This window comes from Carettochelys insculpta, chromosome 21, assembly GCF_033958435.1.
Source record: "Carettochelys insculpta isolate YL-2023 chromosome 21, ASM3395843v1, whole genome shotgun sequence".
NCBI classification, from domain to species: Eukaryota; Metazoa; Chordata; order Testudines; family Carettochelyidae; genus Carettochelys; species Carettochelys insculpta.
Genome location: NC_134157.1, coordinates 11,419,006 through 11,438,275, shown reverse-complemented (window position 1 = coordinate 11,438,275; position 19,270 = coordinate 11,419,006). Strand labels below are relative to the sequence as shown.

At 43.6% G+C, this 19,270-nt stretch overlaps 2 protein-coding genes across 6 annotated transcripts in view; one reads left to right on the top strand and one right to left on the bottom strand.

Moving 5' to 3' along the window:
- Positions 1–19,270, top strand: part of DNM1 (dynamin 1) — a 147,571-nt gene that overhangs the window by 120,659 nt on the left and 7,642 nt on the right. The window lies entirely within an intron of this gene.
- Positions 1–19,270, bottom strand: part of GOLGA2 (golgin A2) — a 28,477-nt gene that overhangs the window by 4,597 nt on the left and 4,610 nt on the right. For 2 of the 5 annotated variants that reach the window (XM_075015870.1, XM_075015871.1), the window contains 20 exons: positions 14,932–15,066; positions 14,279–14,322; positions 14,058–14,121; positions 13,497–13,556; positions 12,994–13,074; positions 10,865–10,903; positions 9,423–9,485; positions 9,063–9,156; positions 7,868–7,974; positions 7,191–7,249; positions 6,447–6,588; positions 4,667–4,756; positions 4,398–4,505; positions 4,197–4,284; positions 3,296–3,642; positions 2,231–2,344; positions 1,562–1,786; positions 1,221–1,320; positions 1,043–1,131; positions 61–211 (listed from right to left, as the gene is read on the bottom strand). In XM_075015870.1, coding sequence (XP_074871971.1) covers positions 61–211; positions 1,043–1,131; positions 1,221–1,320; positions 1,562–1,786; positions 2,231–2,344; positions 3,296–3,642; positions 4,197–4,284; positions 4,398–4,505; positions 4,667–4,756; positions 6,447–6,588; positions 7,191–7,249; positions 7,868–7,974; positions 9,063–9,156; positions 9,423–9,485; positions 10,865–10,903; positions 12,994–13,074; positions 13,497–13,556; positions 14,058–14,121; positions 14,279–14,322; positions 14,932–15,066 — 2,200 coding nt within the window. The remainder of the gene's footprint in view (positions 1–60; positions 212–1,042; positions 1,132–1,220; positions 1,321–1,561; positions 1,787–2,230; positions 2,345–3,295; positions 3,643–4,196; positions 4,285–4,397; positions 4,506–4,666; positions 4,757–6,446; positions 6,589–7,190; positions 7,250–7,867; positions 7,975–9,062; positions 9,157–9,422; positions 9,486–10,864; positions 10,904–12,993; positions 13,075–13,496; positions 13,557–14,057; positions 14,122–14,278; positions 14,323–14,931; positions 15,067–19,270) is intronic. The other 3 variants (XM_075015873.1, XM_075015874.1, XM_075015872.1) reach the window with 2 other exon arrangements.

The window sequence follows — 19,270 nt, the reverse complement described above, 5'->3', positions numbered from 1 at the left end:
CACCAAGTGTGGCCCTTTCTGGTACACTCTCCCTCCCACACAGACAGCCCACAGCTTTACCTCCACCTGTGACATAATGTTGCTGCTCCTGCCTCAGAGCTGCGATTTGCTGCAGGAGACCGCTACATTGTCGTTTCTGCTCTGACAGCTGCCGTCTCGTCTCTTCTCTCTCCTTCTCCACTTGGGACACAGCAGATGTCAAGAAAGTGACCTAAGAAGCAATTACAGATACCACACGTCAGTGCTTTTCATTTACTGAGCTCTACTATCCAATTAACCTCCAGTATCTCTATGAGCTAGGTGGGTTATCCCTATTTTCAGGGAGAGAAAACGGCCTATAATGAGTCAGCATTCTAGCTGAGATCTGAATTCAAGGGGACTTATTCTTAGTCCTCTGCATTAGACCTAGCCCAGGGCCCTGTATATTCCACAATTCTGCAGTTGCAGAACTTACTGTAGAATCCATTCCTTACTGCAGAACTGGGCTCCAACCCTCAGATTTCATTTTAAAGAGTTATGATCTTGGCCTTCCCAACTTTGAAAATAAAGTCTGAAAAATGTGATGAGAGTAAGTGGAAGCAGCAGATAGCCCAAGAGGTAGGAACTGTCCAATTCTCCTCCATGGGCGATATCTGAACCCCAAGATAACATATGTACACTCATCTGTTTTCACTGATGATCATTCTAGCAAAAACAGCGAGTAGATGTGCCAATCCCAACCCCCAACCTACCTCCCAAACGAAGGGACATTGAATCAAATCAGACAAGACAGGAGCTACTGAGCTACTTCTTATTTAATGGAAGCTACCAATGGATTCCAGTCCACCACACTATAGTGCTGCAGAATCCTGGGTGCCTTCGGCTGTAGTGCACACAAAGCCTTGATTCTGCCTCTTACTAAGTGTGCACGTGCACGCTCATTGCATCAGCAGGTGACTATCATATGCACGAGGCTCCCTGCTAGGGGAGTGTGACTTGCTCTCTTTCTGGGCAACTATGCGTAAGTGGAAGAAAGAAGCTTCACTGCACACTAGGGACTCACCATTTCTTCACGGCTTTCAAAATCCTCTGGGATCATAAGTGACAATTTCACAGTTTCTTCTACCATCTTTTCATTCTCCACTCCATCTCCTATCACAGGCAGGAAACATGCAAAGTAGATGTAACCCTAAGTTGTGAAATCCAGCCCAAGATTCCACCTAAAGATTAACTGTCATTACCTTCCACTCGGTGCACCACTCTGTCATCCAACTCTGCTGCTAACTGAATGATCTGGGCCTGCAGCTCTCCATTTTCTTTTGCTATGGCTGCCAGGCTTTCCTGTAAGAGAAGCAGAAAAGTCAGTGGAGAGGCTGGATGGCCCCCACACACTTGAGACCTGCACCAACTAAACTAGCTTCCCTATATTTTCACCAGCAACAGAAAAGTGGTATTGTCTGACCACAAGCTGTTATCCTGTCTGTAATGCAGGAAACTCTGGCACCCGCTCAAGGTAATGCAGAAAGTACAATATACAGAGAGTCCTGTTTACCATCCTTCAGCACCATCCTAACCCTATTACCTTGGTTTGCTGCAGCTCTTTCAGGTGCATTTCCACTGTCACTTTGCCTTGCACTTCTTCATGCTGCAGACGGTCCATGAGCTGTGTCTGAAGCAGGTACTGTTTGTGCAGCTCCTCCTTCTCAGTGGCCAGCTGCTGGTATGCCACAATATACTGTTGCAAGTGGCTGTAGTATTGATCCCGCTGCTCCTGCAGGCTCTGTGCCTCCTGTGTTTTCAGTTCCACCTGACAAGAGCAAAAATCAACCCACCACAAAAGCTCCAGCTCTTCACAAACAGCTGAAGACTATGCCTACAGTGGTACATTCCCCTATATATCCTCATCCTTTCAGTGCACAAATCATACAGGACCACCCTCCTTTTCAGCAAGGGAAATAAAGCAGCTTCAATCCTCTTGTAAATTGGTACAAGATCTTTTCTTGCTCCAGCTATGAAACAAACATCAGTTTCAGCCCTTGAATAAGCTGGAAGGGGGCACTTCACTCTACTAAATTCTAACTAGCCTAAGAAATGCCCGATTTCCAGAGCAGAGTGCAAACAAAGTAGTGGTGAAGACTGGCTCCCTCCCAGACTGATGTGAAAATGAACAATTTCCACCTTTACATCAAAGGCTGTTTTCCTTCAGAACCTGGAACCTATTTCACCCTGCTGCTGCACTGCAGTGCATTACCATCTCTTTGAGCTCAGCCAGCTTCTCCTGTAGCTGCCCAATCTTCTTGGCCAATTCCTTCTTCACATGCTGCTCCGACTGCAAGGCACTTGTCACCTCCATGTTCTCATTTGTCTGAAATGATGCAGAGCCACTGTAACCAGGAAACTCCCCCAAATCATCAGCACATGTACACAGCACTTTACAAGCCAAGTCACCAGACCATACTCAGTGCTAGCTTAATGTGGTGCAACTCCCTTAGAAATGGGTGGGTATTGCAGTCCTGGCATATAAGTAGCTGTATTTGGGCCAACATCTCTGCCCTGAACAGTCAATCTAATTGGAACAGAGGAACACAAAATAAGGATAAGAGCTTGACCGAGAGAGAGGGAACAATAGCATGAGGAACAAAAGAGGAGAGGTGCCATAAGAGAAAAGGGGTTTAGCGGATGACATCACCTCTGACTCCCCAAGCATGGTGGTGGCATAAAAGCAATGAGGGTGAGGAGACAAAAGAAGGAGTTCAGAGCGGACTGAAGAGAGTGCATTGCTAGAGAGAAAATACAAGAACATGAGGGCAAAGACACAGCAGAGCATGACTGTGGGAAGCCCAGAAGATATCTGAGAACTTCCTACTGCTGTAATGAAAGGCATGACACCAGCAAAAGGAATCAGGGGCAAGAAGAGTATTACTGATAACCAGTGGAAGAGGTGAAAGAAGCTGGGAGGAACCTCTTCCTGGGTGATAGGCAGGAGACAAACAAGTTGACCAACGAGGCCAAAGAGCCAGAAGAAATACTAACAGAGAAAGCAGTGGAGTTGGGGGTGTGGAGTGCAAGGGAAGAAAAGAAGAAAACCCCCTTCAGACAAGCAGAGCTATTGGACAACCCCCTGGAAGTTCACTAGGGAGTCAGAGCACCGGGGATCTACTATCGCACTATGGGCTAATGCTAGAGCTGCAACAATCAAAGTGCCAGAAGGCAAGGTAAGGACAATGCTTCTGCCAGGACATTAGAATTGCTGCTCATGCTGCACTATGATTGTACTTTGCAGTTCAAAGGCTGTGTGTGTCCCAGAGAGACATACCAGTTTGACAAACCCGTTCTGCAGTTCAGCCAGCTGCTCCTTCAGCTCCCGATTTTGGCTGAGAGCTCGGCTGATGGTGGCCTTGTCGCTCTGCATGTTCTCCAAGATCTGTTGTCTGTCCACAGACTCCTCACTATAGCGCTGAACAGTTTTCTCAAGCTCCAACAGCCGCTCCTCCTGCTCCTGGTTGAGGTGACTGAGCTGCTCGTTATCCCGCACCTGGGCCTGGTACTGCCTGTGAATCTCTTCCTTCTCTTGCTGCAGCTTCTGGACCTCTCCCTGCAGACTGAGCTCAGCTTCTGTGGGCCCTTCTGGCACAGCAGGCTCACTATCATTAGGCTTATCAGCTAAGGAAATGGAGTCACAATCAGTTGGGTTGGAAGTCTGCACCACTCACAATAGATTAGGAGGTAGAAAACCCTTCCCTCAGCCAACACAACATTTACCCCCTCCATCAAAGACAGCATCACTGATAACACTATCCACCGCCTGCCTCTTGGAGCAGATAGCTCCTAGGAAGAGAATAATGAGAAAGCACACAGCTGCAAACTGTGGCCTGTTATTTCTCTTAGTTCCCCACTCAGAAGGTCTTCTCTACCCCGGCTGGGTGTTAGGGACAGCAAAGAGGAACCAGAGCTCTCCTTCCTCTTCACTGGACCATGGGAGCTGGAGGTTTGATCAGATGGAAAAGAACAGGCAGACACGGCTGGGTGATGGTTTGATAAGGTCTTGCTTGACAGGCAGTAGGCCAGTAAATTCTTAGTAGCCCTTCCTAGCTGTTCTTTTTGTTTGGGGATATAAGACCTACTGCCCATGCTGTTCAGAAAGTTTACACAACGGGATGGGAAGCCTCACTTTAGCCTGCTGGTGCCCAGTAATGCTAAGCTCTGATTCAGCCTACCTGACTTGCTTAGCAGCTCTGCAATACTGGCTTCCAGCTCCTGAATCTGGGTCACATTCTTCTCCTTTTCCTCCATCAGCGTATGGACCTGTATGGTCCCAGAAAGGGAGGAGTCAAACCAGTGAGTTAGCCTACCAGGCCCCTCGGTGTCATTAGCAATAACATCTCCACATCCACCACTGAAGATGCTGCTGTTTTTACCTGCTCAGACAGCTGCTGGATTCGCTGCTGCCAGATAGTGCCCTCCTCCTTCAGCTTCTCCACATACTGGTCCCTTTCAACCCGGAGCTGGCGAAGCGACTCTGACAGCTGCTCAGGATGACAGAGGAAACTGGAGCATTATTGCTCAAAGAGTACAGCTGGAGGAGACCAGTATTAGTACAGAGTCTCACACTGTTCTGCACTGCTAGACACATTTCCTCATAAAAGTTGCAATATGGAACCTTAACACATTCCATATGCTCTCTCACCTGAGTAATCTGTGTTTCCAGGTTTGCCCGCTCTTCCAATGCCATCTGCAACTGCTGGTTTGCATCCAGAATCCCTGACTGACTTGAAAACTGCCAGGAATATCAAACAAGTTATGGCAAATGTCTGCATTCCATTGTTTCTGTTACATAAGGGGGCTCAAACTCAATGTACCTTAGGGCCAGTGCAGCCTCAAATCCTCCTAGCTGGCCAATGGGAAACCCCCCTCTGGCAGGGCTTTGGGCAGGAGGCTCTCCACTCTCCCCTTCTCCCTTCCCCCCACCCCATCATCACCCACTCTGCACTCACAAGCTCACTTCACTGGCCCATGGGATCCATCCCATACATCCCCATGCCCATTTTGCCAACTTCAAGCAATTTAAAACACCCTCTTTCCCCAGGAGTCCCTGCTGCCACTATCAGCAGTGCAGTGGGGCAAGAGTGGCTTCCAGCTACTAGCTCCACACCACTGCCAACACATCCCTGTGGTCTGGAAGTGTGTGCAGAGCTCTCCCATCCACAGAAACGTCTGGAGCAGCCATCCTGTGTTTTGGTGGAGACCCAGCAGTGGTCATCCCAACCATCCTACAGACAGGACAGTCTCCCATACTCGGGTTAGCCCACAGTTTCCTGGGCAGGCTGGAGATGGCCGCAGGGGCTGCCGCTCTCCTCCCATCTCCACCCAAACACACATACCCCCACACCCACTCACCTCAGGAACAGGAGCTGGGGGAAAGACACTGCAGCCTGCTCCACTGCCATCTCCCAGGCTGCATCATTCACAAGAGGGTGCTTATGGAAAGGGGTGCAACCCTAACCCACACTGTCCTGGACCACAGGGACTCATGTGGTGGCAACTGCATGGGAGCTGGATTCTGGAACCACTTGGGCCATGAGTCTGAGACCCCTGTTTTTTCACCTCTTCTATTTGACTGCAATCTGTGACATGATCCATGTGGTAACTTCTCCTTGCTCTAGTTTAATACAGGTTTATATAAAACTGATGGGTTGATATGAGTGACTGTTTAGAACACAAAATAAAAAGCAGTCCTGTAGCATTTTGAAGACTGACAATATAATCTATTAAGTGATAAGCTTTTGAGGGACAGACCCACTCTTCAGATCTGGAAAACTCTGAAGAATTCCCAAATATTCTGAAGAAGGTCAGTCTGTCCCATGAAAGCTCATCACCTAATAAATTACACTGTTCGTGTTTAAAGTGCTACAGGACTTCTTTTTTGCTTTTTTGTTTTGTGCAGACACAGACTAACACTGCTACCTCTCTGACTGTTTAGAAACAGGACAACATGGGGGGTCCTGTCCTATGTAATAAATAGATTTACTGTATGAAGGAGATAGCAGCAGTTGGTATCTTACGGGGAAGCGTCTCTTTTCAACCTGTTTGAAAGGTTTCAATCCAACAATACTGTCCAATACAACAGTAACCAGAAAGTGTTCCCTTGCCTATGTTCACTGGACATGAGACAAATTGACTGACTGGTCTCTTCCAGCCTTAATAAAAACTTTCTGAAGCAAAGATGCTAATCCAATCCCTGGGATGTCATGGTATCTCAGAATTGCCAAGACTCCAAACTCCTCAGAGAATAGGCTCCCGTTCTCCACAAATCTTGAAATTCACTTAGAAGTTGTCTCTGTGAAGCACCATGTGCTTCTTGGTAGACTGGACTGGATAAAAGCTACTCCATGGTCAATTCTCTTTTGACCTATGATCCCCTTTCCCACATTCCCTTTAGATGTGCCTCACAATAATATTGCAGTCACCTGTTGAATCATCAGCTCAGCCATTTCCAGTTTCTTATGCAAATCCTCCATCTCCAGTTTCATGGCTGAGTTCTCAGAGACCAGGGAGTGCAGCTTTTCTGACAGTTCTGAGTTCTGCTGCTTGAGTTCCTCACTGCCTTTGCTGGGATACAGAAGTAAATTAGCAATAATCCTTACTTCTGCCACTCGTTCTTTATTAGTAATGAGGTAAGTTTACAAAATGGTCCTTCTGGTGACTGCAAGGAGGACTGGCCATGCACTGCAAGAGGCACTTTGTAGTCTAGGCCAGTGCTCAGCAACCTCTATCACCTCATGACACACTTCAGCATTCATTTTAATTTCACAGTACACCCAATATATATAACCCAATCCTCTACCCCAGAGCAAGGGACCCCAGCCCCCCACTCTAACCCAATCCCCCTCCCCTCCTCCTCCAGAACCAGACACCCCCAGCTTCCTGCAATAACCCAACACCCCTCCACTCCCCCAGAGCCAGTGCCTCCCCCCACATTCTAACTCAATGCCAGCGAATCATCAGAGCTGCTGCCACCAAGCACTTCGCTTGCTAAGTGGTGGGGCACATATGCAGAGTTGGCAAACAGCACTTCTGGTGTGTAGCTCCGAGGCACACTAAGCACTGCTTTGCAGCACACCAGTTGCAAAGCACTGGTCTAGGCATAGGAGGGCAACCGTCACAGGGTTCAACTGTACTGACCCTGCAGTAACATACGGAGTAGAACTGACCTTTGTTTGTACAGATCCAGTTTCAGGCTGTCTCGCTCCTTCACTACCTCTCTATTATGCTAGAAAAAGAGGAAAATACATATGAATCAACCCCCAAGTCTGACCAACAAAGAAAGTATGACACCAACTATTCTCAGCCTTCTGCAGATCAGCTAACATGGAACAAAGAAGGCCAAGGCCTCTTATGTACAGCACTACTATGGCAGGAATCTCACAATGGATCTGCCTGGAACCTCATAGCAGTCTACAGCCAGCATTGGAAGTAAGCCTGTCACCACATCAAACTTCGCACAAATGTGCCAGGAATTCATCTGTGCAGTCTTTTCAAAACTGACACCATTAACCAGCCATGAAGTTGCGTTGCAAGCTTCTGGATTAGCATCAATACTAAAGTGTCTCGTTGATGGAGAAACTCCTGGGCAGAGCCCATGGCTGGGCTTTCATTGTTTTGATTTGGCAAGACTGATCAAGCAAGGTGCCAGCTCTGAAGACAGAAGCTGCAACCAAAATTTAGTGGTTGCAAAAACTGAAAAAAAAGTCTGCCTTGATCAGATAGAACTTTGGTTACAGGGCTTGTACCTCCCTATTCTCAAAGATGGGTCTGCTACGGATGCAGCAGTTTAGTGAAAAATTAACATTTGTGCTTTTTCCTAAGTGTAAATGGAGGTAATTCTTACTTTCTCCAACTGTTTCTGCTGCGTAGAAATGGAGGATAGAGTACGTTCCAGCTCAGATACCCTCTGGCGAGATGACTGTAACCGTGTAGCAAGGTCTTCAGCTTCTCCTGAACAAGTCAAAACAGATTTAGGTGGGGCAAAGCTGCAAACAGTTTTACAGAACTGGCTGAACAACACTTTCTACTCAGCCCACAAATTCTTAAAACCTTCCCTCCCTTTAAGGAAGGTTGCATGGCTCATTAGGTTGAGATCTGGAAGTCAACAGAGTTGGGTTCTCTTCTCTCCCTGCCTCTGACTCCTGTCTGATCTTCAGCAAATTAACCTCTCTGTCCTTCAGCTTCCTCATCTGTGAAATGGGATAATATCCCCTTTGCCTGCAGATGAAAAAAGCACTATGTGCTTATTACTTTTTATGACACAGAAAATTGCTGAAGTTCAACTGAGAATGAAACATCTATGAAAACTTACCTTCTCTTTACAGCTGAGATGTTTAGCTGAGAAGTAGTCAATAGGACAGTAAGAAAATGACAACCTGGATAATCACCAGTATCTAACAGTCATAGCAGGACTTTAACAACATACAAAAGAAACATGCTTCTTCTGGAATCAATGTAGTCTGATTCTGGGGATTGCTTGGATGACAGGGACGATAATTGTGACAAAATACTTATCAATAAGTCATCACTGGCCATGTCTACACTAGCCCAAAACCTCGAAATGGCCATTTCGAAGTTTACTAATGAAGCGCTGAAATACATATTCAGCACTTCATTAGCATGCGGGCGGGCGTGGCACTTTGAAATTGACGCGCCTCGCCGCCGCGTGGCTCGTCCTGACGGGGCTCCTTTTTGAAAGGACCCCACCTACTTCGAAGTCCCCTTATTCCTATGAGCAGATGGGAATAAGGGGACTTCGAAGTAGGCAGGGTCCTTTCGAAAAGGAGCCCCGCTGGGACAAGCCGCATCAATTTCAACGTGCCGCGGCTGTCCGCATGCTAATGAAGCGCTGAATATATATTTCAGCGCTTCATTAGCAAACTTCGAAATGGCCATTTGCATGGCCATTTCGAAGTTTTGGGCTAGTGTAGACACAGCCACTGAGTGTTATAGGCAGCCTGCTAGTGAATACAGTACTCATGCCCTAAGATCTTTGGTTTGTTCTAATAACCTCAGCTGAATACTCAAAACTGATTTACCTGCTTTCTGCCGGGCAGCTTGTTGTGTATGTGCGAGCGCTGTCTGCAATTCAGATTTCTCAGAAACTAGGATTCCAATTGTCTGGATATGAACCTTTGGGAAAAGATAAGAACAGCTTGATGTAAGACGTCTGTGCTTGCAACTACATCTCCCTAGCAGTCACAGAAAGATAATTATAAAGGCAGGAAAATTAGTGGAATTCCGTAACGTGAGTCCAAAGTCTGGTTGATGAAATAACTTTCCTGAATGGCTGGATGAATAGATGGATTTCAGAAGGAAGAACATCCCAGTGTTAGGAAGTGCAGAAAGAAGCCAAATGAAGATCAGATAATATGACATATGGAAAAGTTCGCTCTTACCTGTAGCTGTTCCCTCAAAGCTCCTTGTTCCCTGGCAAACTTCTGTTCAAACCCCTTCTTTTCCTATGTAAAGAAACCATGCACATTAACAAAAAACAACAAGAAAATTTGCAGAATAATGTTAAAAAAAATACAATTGTAACCCATGTTTCTTGCGGTAATAATAATACTAATATCCAATTGACACAAAACATTTTAAAGACCTAATTTGCAGTTCACCAATTAAACCTTGTATTAAATTTTGCACTTTACTCAGCCTGGGTAAAAAAAAACCAATAGATTAGGCTCTTTTCTTTGTGCTGTTTCAGTGGTGGGCAAATATGGCCCCAGAGGATGAATCCAGTTTGCCACGGTTAGCCTTTGGCGGGCCACTGCCACTATATTTACCTGTGCCTCCAAAGGCACAGGCAATTGCAGCTCCTATTGGCTGCAGATTGCTGTTCCCAGCCAGTAAGAGCTGCAGGAAGCAGTTTTCTGGTCTGCACCACTTCTTGCGGCTCCCATTGGCCATGAACAGTGATCTGCGGCCAAAGGGAGATGCAAATGCACATATCTGCTGAGGCACAGGTAAATACTGTGGCAGCAGCCTGTCAGAGGCTAACCACCACCATATTATGCCCTTCCCCCATACTATTTTGTGCAAAGCTCAATGCTGGAGTGTCTGGATTGCAAGTCACAGGGAAATGTTAAAATCTAAACATAGCTTTCAACTTAATTGCTTTGAAATTCCATAAAATTTCATTTTAACATTAGTTTGCTTGTTTGTTTGTTTTTAAAAGGACAAAAATCTTCATTTTCGGTCTAAACTACCTGGAGGTGTTTCTCAGTAAGAAGAACTTTAGTTATGAATAAAATAAGCTCTTTTGTTCATACCATCTTGGAAAAGGAAAAATAAGGTGCAAGTTATAGACAAAATATCAGTTACCAGTGGAGGCTGGTAACATTTCATATAAAAAAAACACTTATTCAAGATAAGGGTTGCATCTCCTTTAAAATAAGTTAATAGGGGTTAGACTAGATGACCTTTGCAGTCCTTTCTAAGCCTATGATTACTATGATAACAACAATGGTAAGGAGAAATTTTAAAACTATATTAAATGTTACCATTGGGAGGGGAGTGTTAGTGCCACATTCACACATGATATATTTGCAGCAGTTTGGAACGGATACTTTTTCTTTGTATTTTCCAGTATGTCAGCTATACCCGATAATTACATTTGTCTAAGGAAAGCTATGTGTTAGCATTCTAATCAGACAGGATGGAGTGCAGAAGGACTTCTCAGCATACTCTATAAAATTACATAATGCTATCTTCACACACTTTACTCAACATAAGGTTGCATTACACGCATCTGTGCCACAGTGTATCACAAATATGTGCTCCTCTTGGGGAGCAAAACATCCACTGCACCTAAGATGAGGACTTGTGGGAGGTATTTTACCTTCTCCAGCTGATTCACAGCCTCTTGGTTCTGCTGTTTCTGCAGGAAGAACAAATTCAATGCATCAGTACGAACAATCACTCTCTTACTGATGAGATCAGTAAATTTGTTTTCGGTCTTAACCAAAGACATAAGACAGACATAGCTAGCTATTGCAAACTCGAGTTCTGTTAAATCTTTTAGGCATTTTCTACAAAGAAAGCACACGTCAACTAGTAAACCTAGAGATTCTGGGGTCACAGCTTGTGGTCACCTGTATTAGCCAGCTCAATGTATGTCCTTCAGTCTTCAACAGAAACAATCCTGTTCCACACTAAAACTTCTGAGGTAATAAAATCCAAGATGCTTCCATTTGATCTCAATACCACCTGTTAAATCTGCATCCTAAATTTGAAGGTGTTTATCTTTGTAGTACTTTATACGGTATAACATTAACGATACATCAGAATCCTATAAAAGGAACCACATTCTCTCCTCCCTTCCCTCAGACGTGTCTTTAGACACTACACTCACAATAAGTTAAAACCCCGAGCCTGCATAAAGAGAGACTTTTCTACCATGTGTTGCAGTCCCTCATTTAAGCCCATGTAGCTCTGCTAGTGCACAGGGGTCCCCTATCCATGTGGCTTGGATGAGAGAACTAAGAACAAAACGTGGAGAAAGAGCCAGCATATACACAATAATGTCCCAACCTGTTCTCGTTTCTCTGGAAAGGTAGTTGGAGGTTTAAGGAGAAAAACAGTACTAGGTTTTGAATGTATGGGCATAGGACAGAGAAAGTGAGCAGAGATTCTGTACCACACTATACTAGCAGCCATAGGCCACCCATAAAACTGTGATATGTTGGGAAGTGTTGCTTGCTATCAATAGCAAACAGGAACTCTCTTCTCCACAGGAGTTACTGACACCAGCTTTGCCTAGGCCGTGCATGTAATCCTGCTCATTATGCGTTTTAGGAGGATGATTGTGTAGAAGGACAATATACTGGAGGCTTTGATCCCAACAGAATCAGTGCAGTGCAAATCCAGGAATGCAGGATAGGCCTTGTGTAATTCTAAGCAAGAGACCGCTTCCTATGCTTGTGTGGAAGTAGGGAGACTCACTGGTGGGCCACTCTGACATCAGGTGCCACTGCCACTCAGCCTCCATAATACAAGAGAAAAAAAATGGATACAAGGAGAAAACAATGCAGCAAAACAAAAGGGGCAATGGGATGTGTTAGGGAGCATCCTGAACTGCAGAAAGGAAAGTGGGGGAAATGAAACACAGGAGGTGGGGGTGCTGGGGCGGGGAGGCATTTCAAACCAAGCAAGACTCCTTTCAGACTGAAGCCAATCCTTTGCAGTTGTGTTGCTTGCTGTGTTAAAGCAACAGGCTAAAATGCAGCAGCACCATCCATGCAGACTACAGGACAAAGTGATTCATTCATAGTGCCACAGATGCAGAGAAGATGATCAGACATCAATTCCTGTGCTCACTCCTGACCCCATTACTACCACTCTGTAGACAAAGCTGGAACAGTAAGTTCCACTAGAAAAAAACAGATTTTAATGTTGCTATCACTGGGCCTGCTCCTGCTCTCACTGAATTAACTGGATGCAGATCAGGCCCAGTATTAGTTGCTTTATCACAATGCTAATCATCCAGGGCAAAGTACAGTTTTGTAAAATCCCATGACTATATTTCATATGCCTTAAACAAGCCAGTAAATTCAGGAGACATCTTTTGACTTTTTAATCCTCTGAATGGGTGTTTCCATAAAGTCTACTTTGTTCTCCATATAATGCTGTGGGAACAGCTTCCCTTATGGCACTGTAAAAGAATCCATAATCTCATAGCAGCAACGAAGGGTCCTGTGGCACCTTATAGACTAACAGAAAAGTTTAGAGCATGAGCTTTCGTGAGTTAAAAGTGAGTTAACTTCAGAGCATCTGAAGAAGTGAGTTAACTCACGAAAGCTCATGCTCTAAACTTTTCTGTTAGTCTATAAGGTGCCACAGGACCCTTCGTTGCTGCTACAGATCCAGACTAACACGGCTACCCCTCTGATACATAATCTCATAGACATCCAGAAACCATGGAGGAGTAGTAAGGACAATGTCAAACTAGTTGGTTGGATTGTTTCTTACCAATTCCTCTAGCTTTGTACTGAGCTGTTTGTTAGTTAGATTGCTGGAATCTAGGGCTACTGCCAGCTCCTGGTAACGTGTCTGATGGGCGCATGCAGACAGAAGGAGAAGGAGAGGGCAGAGGAGAAGGGGAAAAAGGGAGACAAAGTACAGAAAATAAATTAATATCACAGTTTTGATCTAGTATAAGTCCCCCAAATATACTTCACTTTTAACAAGTATGGCAATATGTTCTATACATTCCTCTAAAGGCCTCACTCCCATTTAAAGACACTAACTGGGAATAGTGGCTGCATTCAGAACAAATGCTTAATAGCTCCACCATCAAAGGGTGGAACTGCCAGATGTCTGGCTCCAAATGTTGGGTATAGTTTGGCTGTCAGGGTTATAAACCACACTATCTTTAATTAGCTGATTCAATATAACAATCACTGATGGTTCCATTGGGTGATCAGCAGTGATATTATCCAAGTGAATGATAAGATCAGAGACTGACTTTTTACCTCCATCTCCTTCATGTTTATGGAAGAGGCAGCACTTTCTCCATTCACATAAGATGTGGACTACAAGAAAAACAAAGAGTAATTGAATCTTCTCTCTCAAGGGCACAAGCGCAATATAAAGTATATAAACAAATATACCCCCAACAGCACAATATAAATATTGTGCCTTTCAGTTGCAGTTTATCAAGGCGCTATACAACAGTAGGAATGCGATATGACCACACATACTTGTTTGGTTAAAGTTATGTTAAATATGTTGACCTCTGCCCACAGCATGTGCAGAAATGGTGTTAGGTGAAATATACAGACCACGTACCCCAGATTTGCTGCTGAATTGAAAGTGCATCCTACTCTTGTTTTCCTCCCACTGGCCGAGTTACACATTCTTAAAACAATGGTTTCTGCTTTTTAGTGTTCAACTGTCTTATTGTTTAGTGGGATGTCTGCAAACAACTCTGGGATTAAAGAGAACATTACCAGCCTGGCTACTTAACTTCTTCCACATCACCCTGAGCTTTGAGTTTTAAAAAAGTTAACAGGATAACTAGAATAAAAAGGCACCTGAGAGACTAAGCCATTGAGCTGCTCGGATAGCTGGCGGAGACTCTCTGTTGATGAGAGGGATCTGAGAATAGAGACAAACAATGCCTTCTTTTAGGGGAGATCTATTTCTGGAACTGCCCTGGCCTGGACAGCATGCACTATAATTTCTACAAGCAATGTCAACTCACTGGCCCCTTTAAGAACCTATTACAGGCACTTTTTATTAAACAAAGACACACCTATTTTCATCCAAGGCATTTTTAGGCTCATCAACATCTTGTATCTGTGGGGCAAAACATAAGAAACACATGACTAAATCAAAGGAAGAGACACATAACCCCAACTAAGGCACTCTTAAACACATCCCAGGACTGCATTACACAGCATTTGTCATTACCACAGTCAAACTTAACACTGAAAGCACAACTCAAGTCAGCCTCGATTGTGGATAATTTCTAATAATTTTGAGATTCCTCATGTCACAAGTTGAAAGGACTTATGTAGTATTTTCCAGATGAACATTAGAGTAGGTCAGTCAAAGACGTGAACAGTTCTTCAATATAATAAACAATTTGCCTGGTTGGAAAGTTTCAATTTTTCAACATTTTGTAAAGACAGGAAGGTTATTCCAGTTGAAGGAGACCCTTTTTTCCTTAGGATGCCACTTGGGGGATAGGAAGGGAAATGAGCAAGACAGGCTGGATGGGTAGGCCATGCTAAAGCTCTTTACATGGTGTGAAACTCATTTTGCTCACAGCTCGACCAAGACTCAGTGAAGAGGAGAGAATTTTACACTTGTTTAGAAAACCTGTAGTAGTGACATATTACAGCGTAGCATAAGAAGGGCAACATTAGCAGACTGGTGGTATTCAAGATGCAAATGCTCACAAACCTGTGGCAGTGGCATGTTACCAGGACCAGGCATGACAGAGCCACAGCTAGGCAGACTGTTGGTGTTAGATAACACAGGGACATCAGCAGCAAGCTGTTCAGCATTATGAGCAGCAACATCAGTGTCAAAGTATGCCTGTCACAAAATACAGTACAAGAATTACAGCCTACATGTGGGAGGAAGGGATGCAGATAAACACGTGAATATAACTCCCAGCGATCTCCATGCACAAAACACACCAAGTGAACACATGTCCATAGTTGACCACAGTGCATTGACAAAAAAGGGCATTCTCCCCAGAGCAAATCAGGTCAATCCAACAGACTGTTCTTCTTCACTGAATAATGAACAGTGTTGCCTACTGTACCAGTCTCCAGTTTTGAGGGGCTTTATCCAGAATTAATATCTGGCAATCCAGCTCACTTCTTTAATGAAGGGCAGTAATTTTGCCAGACTGGAAAGATGTATGTGGAAATGTCATCGCTGCTAGGTTTGTCGCAAGGGACTACAGTAGATTGAACCAGGGCAATGTCAGCTTTGTTGTCTCTGCTTTGCAAAGCACCACATCTGTGGAGAGAACGTGTCGAAGAGTAGAAATGGAGATGGAACAGAATGAGTTAGTGGCCACTCTAGAACTGGATTAGTTTGACTCAAGTGCTGCTCCTGATTCACCATACTCCTTCCTGAAATTTGTGGAATGCCATAAACCAAAGAGCTTGACATCAAGTCTAAGGGTATGGCTACACTTCAAGAAGGCTACAGTGACAACTGCAGCTATGCTGCCTAACACTGCACTGTAAACACTTATTACAGTAACAGAAGGGTTTTTTTTTTCATTGCAATGGTAAATCCACCCACTCAAGAGATGGTAGCTAGGCTGATGGAAGAATGCATCCATCAACTCAGTGTTTTCTACACCAGGGCTTAGGTCAGCTTCATGCCATCTCTGAGAAGTGACAATTTTTGCTCAGTCAATCTAAATTTTAAGTACAGACCACGCCTAAAGTAGAGGGCCTTATGAATCAAAGACCTAAGTCAGCTCTCGTGTGAGCAAATCCATCTCCTGTTGGAATATAGAGGCATGACACCTTCATATGTTAGAGCTGAGTTTCCCTTAAGTGGGAAGGTCAAGAAGTGTATCTTTGTATCTCTTTAAGAAATAAATTTGGCATTTATGGGAGGGACATAATCTAACACCATCTACCCTTATCAAATCACACAGCAGCCTGAGAATTCGTCAGATACTTATTTTCAACCCTGTAGAATAAATAGCCCTGGAGAGCCACAAAGTCCAAGAGCAACATCCTGACACGCTGTTGCATTTTTTGTCATTACTATATCAAACTGAGGCTACAAAACAAATATAGTGCGATGTCTAGAAACCACCACAAGCGTTCTGCAACTCTCTGAAACTCCATTTTATAGTCTCTTCTCTTTTTCCATACACCTCCTCCTTGGCTACTTGGAGAGAAAAATCAAACATTTCTCTCCTCTCTTCCCTCTTCATGACAGCTTAGAGGTGCCTCCTGTTTCCTTTATCAGTATGTCTCCCAAATTATTACAAATATCGAGATATAGGACACAGACTTAATGAAACTAACAATATCACTGAGCTAGATGGTTGTGAGAATCCAATACAAATTCTAAAGTTTTTTTTAGGACTGATTCATGCTGTCAAACTTCAACATACTTAATATTTCTAACACCACTTACTGTATCCTTCCACCTTCCCAGTGTTTCCAAACTCAAATTACTTCACCCTGATACTGGTTCAGGAAAATCACCAACACAGATTGTGAAGTGAATAGAAGGAATCCCCCCTCCATCCCAATGCAGTATTTGAATTTGAATTTTATTTGTTAGCTTTTCGGGGTAGATAGGACCTTTACATATCTATTGCACCATGCTCAAAGATGTGATAATATAAAGTAACAGTAATAGTGACAAAAATTAATTCTCAGAAAAAGAGCTTTGAGAAGAAAGCAGCACAAAGAGCTAATCTGAGGGGCATGTTAGAAATACTAAAATACTCATTAAAAAATCCACTGTTGTGACATTCTATTAACTCAAAATAAAAAGCTATAACTCCACCCAGCCTCATAATAATATACTAGGATTCATTTGGTTTTTTTTTTCCCCTCAAGTGTTCCTATTTTGCCAGCATCTCTCCCTTCCATACAACCAGAAAGCTGCAGTGGGTACAGCAGGAGGGATTTGCCTTGCTGTGTTAAGACACCAATGACAGCGCTAGCTCAGCTGTCAGCATTCATGTTTTCTGCCTATTAGCATCAAGTGAGTACTCACAGCAGCATTTGCCCAACTTAGGAGTTCTGTCAGCAAGACAACTGGACACAGAAATTCTCTCTTTCATTAGAAGCTACCATTAAAGGCTAATTTTCAAGTTGCTCTTGAAGACCCTGGGCATAACAATCCACAGCTCACAGATGAAAATCTAAATCACTATGTAAATCAAAACATCTCTGTCCACGGAAAAGAATATAAGAAGAACACTCAAGACATCAAGAAAAATGAAGGGGTCACTTCTCTGCCTTTACAGCAACCAAGCATAGGTCTGGCCTTCATCTGAACACTAAAACCCATCAATGTAACAGACAACTAGTTGCTTTCTCTGATAGGTCACCTGTTAACCTTAATTTACATTATATTCATATTTAGTACATGGAAAATAGATTGCATACAAAAGAAATCTCCTAACATAGTGTGGACGATCTGATGCTATCATGGCACATCCAATGAGGAGAGAACACATGATTTTGTGTCATTCTTGCACTCTCTCATACACATACATACAACACAGGTGCAAAAACTTTCTAAAGGCATTGCATGTCTTTGGGGTCAGTTGCTTCATCATCATGCACACAGACTAGTGAAAAGTCTTATTTAATCTATCTCATCTTGTAGGTTTCATTGCATAGAGGCCAATTTAAGTCCCTGGGTTATTAATATAGCTACTTCTATAGCTGGAAAAAAAGGATGCAAGTATCATAATTAGAGCCCTACCAGACTCATGGTCCAGTTTAGTCAATTTCATGGGCAGGTGATTTTAAAAATCATAAATTACTTAATTTCAGCCATTAAATCTGAAATTTCAAGGTGTTATAATTGTAGGGGTCCTGACTCATAAAAAGACCGATGGGAGGGCCATAAGGTTATTGGTGGGGGAGGTCATGGTACTGCTACCATTACTTCTACATTGCTGCTGGCAATGGCACTGCCTTCAGGGCTGGACAGATGTTGCCAGTAGCAGCACAGAAGGAAGAATGGCATGGTACTGCCACCTTTACTTCTGTGCTGTTGTTGATGAGGTGCTGGCTTCAGAAGTGGTTGCCTGGCTAACAGCTGCTGCTCTCCACTTCGCACTCTGAAGGCAGTGCAGAATGACAGCAATTCCACAAACTCCCTAAAATAACTTTTTAATGCTGCCACCCCCACAACACCCTTCTAGGTCAGGACACCCAACTTGAAAAATGCTGCTTTCTCCTATGAATTCTGTATAGGGCAGGGGTAGTCAGACAGACAGACTAGGGGGCCAAATCCCAACTGCCCAATGCTTTTGAACTGATCCTGATTTTTTTTTTTTATTTACTTTACTTTATTTAATTTATGGTCTCTGGACCCTGAACCTTGACTATACTTGATTACCTCAGTACAGGGTAAAAGCACAAAAAAGACCAGAATTCATGCAGGGAGATCAGATTTTAGAGCACATGACATGTTTTTCATGGCCATGAATTTGGTAGGGCCCTAATTATATTGAATAATCTGGTGAGAAACTGAACTGAAAAGTTAAGGTGGAGCCCTTTAGAGACACAATGGCATAAAGTTAAAAGGCATGTGATGTTTTATGTTAAGTTTTATCACAACTTTAAATTGAATTTTGATAATAAAGTACAGTGAAAATAAAAGACATATTTGTTCTTGTGCACTTGTCTCTTATTGCTTGTTGAAATTTTCCTTGTCATTTCATTCTCAGAAACAGACAGAAAAATTCTAAGATGCTTTAGCAGAGGGCAGACAATCGTTTTTTGCCAAGGAATAGTCGAGGTCCAGACTCCAGAGAAACATTTTTCACACCACAAAAATAATGATATAAGCAAATAAAAAAGATTGTGCGGACTGTTTTAAAGTATCTGGTGGCTTCCAGTCCACCTATTGAGTACTTCTGTGCTACAGCATGTAGCTACTTGATATAAAGTATGTCTGACTTCCTTGTCTAGATATATTTAAAGCCACATTACTTGCCAGACTGCATCACATGTGCTAGTTTCATCAACTGTCACAAAATGGGTTGGCTGGAATAACTACAGAGCTTACTCAG